Consider the following 4,751-nt stretch of genomic DNA (forward strand, 5'->3'; position numbering starts at 1 on the left):
TTCCCTTCCTCTCCCCACAACAGACACCCTGTGAGGTGGGTGGGGCTGAGAGAGCTCTTTCGAGAACTGCCCTTGAGAGAACAGTTCTGAGACAACTGTGATGACCCGAGGTCACCCAGCAGCTGCATGTGGAGGCGTGGGGAATGAAACCCGGTTCTCCCAGATTAGAGTTCGCCGCTCTTAACCACTACACCAAACTGGAAGAACCAAACTTGCCAAACTTGCCTCTCCGAGCTCCTTGGAGGAAGGCTAAGATTAAAATATACTGGATTGACCTAGATCAGGGACATCTGAAACCCTGGCCACTCAGTGGGTCAATGACACTCCCTGGCCTACCTTACAAGGTTGTTATGCACAACCTGAGCTAGTTGGGAGACAGGCACAAATTCATGTATTTGAACAAATATTTGCACAACTGCTCTAGCCATTAGTCACACTAACTGGATTAGGTAGGAGAACAAAGTTTGCACCCAGTGGCACCTTTAAGACCAACAAAGTTGAACTCTGAGTATAAGCTTTTGTGTGCATGCAAACTTTTGTGTGCAGGCACACAGACACTTACACCCAGAATTAAACTCTGTTGGTCTTAAAGGTGCCACTGGACTCCAGTTTTGTTCTGTTGCTTCAGACCAACACAGCTACCCACCTGGATTAAGTAGGGAAAAGTAACACAGAGCAGAAAAGAACTGGATCATAGAGAGATACTATGGAGCATGATAGTAACTAAGAGGCTTTGGTAGACCCTGAGTGCTAAAAGCTACCATGCACACAGACTACAGTTAGGGGGGGGGGACTCCGCCTGCTCCATTTCCTTACTGGAACCAAGATCTCCAGTGATCGGCTATCACATTGACTCACAGCAGGCTGCCAAACCAGCTTTTGGGCACAATAACAAACTTCTGCCTGTGCCCACATCGGCCGGCGTACCTCTGCTCAGGGGAAACGGATCGGCCTTCACCCATCACAGCAATAACTGTCCGTCCCCGACTCCTTCCCCACCCCCAAAAGCCCACTGCAAGAACATGGGCACTTACCCATCGGATGCCCTGGATCCTCGGGGTGCCGCCCGCCTGCCCCTCCAGCTGGATCTGATAGCTACAGCTGCGGAACAAGTGCATCTTTCTCCAAATCAGGTAGAGCAGGTTTCCTTCAGGCCCGGTACCCGGGAGCCCCCCAGAGAGCTGGGGCAAGTGGGTGATGTCGCCAAGGGGAAGCCCGACATGCCACCTTCCCTGCCTGTTCAAGGCCACCTTCGGGGAAAACAAACAAAAACAGCCAGGACTCCTTTTTCGGTTGCTAAGGTGCTACTGGACTCAGATCCCAGCTCTTTTCTGTTTGTTGCTCTGTCTTCACCTGGCCCGGATAGCCCCGGCTTGCCTGATCTTGTCAGATCTCGGAAGCTAAGCAAGTCCAGACCCGGTTGGAGCTTAGATGGGAGACCACCAAGGAAGCCCAGGGTCGTGTCATGGAGGCAGGCCATGGCAAACCACCTCTGAATGTCTCTTGCCTTGAAAGCCCCACATGTCACCGTAAATCAGCTGTGACTTCACAACCATGACAACACCAGGGCAGGGTCAGGCTTGTAACACACTGTAAGAGGAGGGCAGCGCTGGCCCTTGAATGTTGACACAGTGTTCTGCTATCTCCGAAGGCTTTCGCTTGCGTCATCCCAACTACCCTTACAACAACCCTTTAAGGTGGATCAGCGTTATGATTTCTGCAATGCAGCTTGCGAGAAGTGAAGCTGAGAGAACAGTGGGTTGGTCGAAGGCCACCTCAGGTCACTTGGGGATTTCCTCCTCCAGGAGACAGCATTTGTTTTCTTCTGTAGCAATGTGAGGGGACCACCTCGTGAGTCTGACAGGGCAGATTCAGGTCCAGGGAAACCCAGGATGCGATAAAGACCTCGATCTTACAGGCCCTTTGTAACACACCCGGGGAAATGCTGATCGCCACTTCGGGGTCAGGAAGCAGTTTTTCTCCAGGCCAGTTTGGCTAGGGATCCTGGAGGTTTTTAGTGTCATCTTCTGGGCATGGAACATGGGGTCACTGGGGGTGTGGGGGGGAAGGTATTTGTGATTCTCCTGCATCGTGCAGAGGGTTGGACTAGATGACCCCGGAGGTCCCTTCCAACTCCAACTCCTGCCCTAAGGCTCTTTGTCATGTTTTTGCCACAGCCCACCAACAGGAGAGAACTTAGCACTCATCCCGCCAGGCATATATCTCGAAGGATCATAAAAGTGTAAATCATTCAGACCACTCGACAGGCAACCCAGCTCAACATGGTACTCACCTCCATCTCCCGCGTCCGGTCCACATCGGGAAGTCCACTTAGAGAGCCAGGAGAGCCTAACCCTCAGTCTGGACTCGTCTAGGATCACGGCAGAGCTGAAAAACGTCCGGGCAGAAGCCCCGAAGCGGAGGACACCGGCGATTCCATGGAGACTGACGTTAGCGGCCAGCACATTCTGTAAGCAAACCCATTTGTTGGAACACAGAGAGACACACACACCTGACGGCACGAAGCGGGAAGCCACCAGGATCTTGCTGCTGGCTTCCTGGTCTGACACGCAGTCCCAAGGAGAACGAGAGAGCGAGGGTGTATCATGCACCTTCCCACTTCTGGAGACCCGGGAGCAGCGGCAGGAAAAGCGCCACCGAGGCTGCCGCCAGGAGAGCATTTGGCCCCATGCCCAGAACCTCTCAGCTGGAAAAGCCTCTCTTCAGAGGCTGGGAGCACCACGCCCCCCCAGGGGCTTGGTAACGCGGCAGGCAGCCACGTTTCTGGTCGAGCAAGTCTGGAGAAGAGTTCAAAAGCGAGAGGGGCCAGGCGCTGCTGCGGCTTCCCCGCCGATTGCCTGCAGAGAGCTTTGCCTGCAAGCAAAGCGCTTTACCCTCCGCGGGTGCCTAGGCGAGGAGTTCGGAACACCCATCTGCTCACATCGCCGCGTTTCTGACCACTGCAACGCAGTCGGTGGAGGAGGCAGGGTTGCCACTCTCCAGCCGGTGGCTGGAGATCTCCCAGAATTACAACTGGCCTCCAGGTAAAAGAAATCGGTTCTCGTGGAGAAAAGTGGCTACTGTGGAAGGCGGACTTGGGGACGCCAGCCTCCGGGTGGGACCTGGAGACCGCCCCCCCCACCCGAATTACAACTCATCTCCAGACTACAGAGAACAGTTCCCCTGGAGAAAATAGATGCTTTGGAGGGTGGGCTCTGTGGCATTGTTCTCCACTGAGGTCCCTGTCCTCCCCAGGCTCCATCCCCAAATCTCCAGGAGTTTCCCAACCTGAGTCTGTCAACCCTACCCCCAGTCATTCCCCACTGGTGGTGGTGGTGGTGGGGAATCTGGCTGCCCTAGGTGGACTCTATGGCATTATTCCTCACTAAATCTGCCTAAATTGCAGACCTATATGTTGGAACCCACCCTGAGTGTACAACGTGGGGAGGGCAGGATATAAGCCTAGTAAAATAAATAAAAATAAATAAATAAACTAAGGTCTCCCCCTTCCCTAAACCCCACACTCCTCAGCGTCCACCAGTGTTCACTCTAAGCTGAGTTTATTTTATTATATTTCTATCCCGCCCTCCCCACGAACATGAGTTAGTGTGAGCTAGCTCAGAGTTTCTTAGCCTCCGGCTCACACATTTTCGTCTTCGCTCAGGAAGGGATGGCTCCAGAGCAAACTAATTTCTGCAGCAGTCAAATGGCTCGCTCACAGTTTTAATGCCAGTAAGCTCACAAAGTAGAATTTTCGCTCATGAGACTCCACAGCGTAGAGGGAGCCTTGGTGTCCACCCCCAACATCTCCAGGAATTCACAACCCAGAGGTGGCAACCCTAGCTCCCTCTCATTTCCTATCCTGCTCAAAATGTTATCATTTTTTATTGTTTATCCCCTGAAAAACGTCTTGGGTTTTCCTCATTTTATCCTCCCAACAACCCTGCAAGGTAGGCTAGGCTGAGAACGACAGCCCTTGATATCCAGTGAGCACCAAAAGCAAATCGGTGAATTAAATCCAGATCTGTCCCCCTCATATATAAAGCTATGGATCCAACTTTTAGAGCAAAGGGTGTTGATGGACAGGGAGTGTTAAACCCTCCCTCAGCCCATAATTTTCCAACTCAGAAGTAATTCCCCCCCACACACACACACACTTCAAGTACTATAAGTGAGCTTGGAGCACTTGGAGGGAGAGGCTATGGGGAGTAAGGGAGCAGGGGGCTGAGAAGGAGGAGGAGGAGAAGAAGAAGAAGAAGAACAATGGATTGGATTTATACCCCACCCTTCACTACCCGAAGGAGTCTCAAAGCGGCTTACAATCCCTTTCCCTTCCCCTCCCTACAACAGACACCCTGTGAGGTAGGTGGGGCTGAGAGAGCTCTTTTGAGCCAGTTTGGTGTAATGGTTAGGAGTGCAGACTCTAATCTGGAAGAACCAGGTTTGATTCCCCACTCCTCTACATGGAGCTGCTGGTGTGACCTTGGGTCAGTCACAAATTCTTCCAGAGCTGTTCTCTCAAGGGCAGTTCTCGAAAGAGCTCTTTTAGCCCCACCTACCTCACAGGGTGTCTGTTGTGGGGAGGGGAGGGGAAAGGGGATTGTAAGCCACTCTGAGACTCCTTCAGGTAGTGAAGGGTGGGCTATAAACCCAATATATATATGTATATATCTCCCCTTGAGAGAACAGCTCTGAAAGAACTTGTGATTGACCCAAGGTCACACCAGCAGCTGCATGTGGAGGAGTGGGGG

The 4,751-nt window shown here is 52.5% G+C and overlaps 1 protein-coding gene across 1 annotated transcript in view; it reads right to left on the reverse strand.

Annotated features, from left to right (window-relative positions):
* The window catches only part of RAPGEF3 (Rap guanine nucleotide exchange factor 3), a gene marked incomplete at its 3' end in the record, with an annotated part of 89,656 nt that extends 87,193 nt beyond the window's left edge, over positions 1-2,463 (reverse strand). Inside the window, exons 1-2 of the mRNA XM_015410213.1 lie at positions 2,294-2,463; positions 1,035-1,250 (exon numbers count right to left, since the gene is read on the reverse strand). Coding sequence (XP_015265699.1) covers positions 1,035-1,250; positions 2,294-2,299 — 222 coding nt within the window. The remainder of the gene's footprint in view (positions 1-1,034; positions 1,251-2,293) is intronic.
* Between the last annotated feature and the right edge of the window lie 2,288 nt (positions 2,464-4,751).

This window comes from Gekko japonicus, unplaced genomic scaffold (genome assembly GCF_001447785.1).
Source record: "Gekko japonicus isolate JY-2015 unplaced genomic scaffold, Gekko_japonicus_V1.1 scaffold996, whole genome shotgun sequence".
Taxonomy (NCBI): Eukaryota; Metazoa; Chordata; class Lepidosauria; order Squamata; family Gekkonidae; genus Gekko; species Gekko japonicus.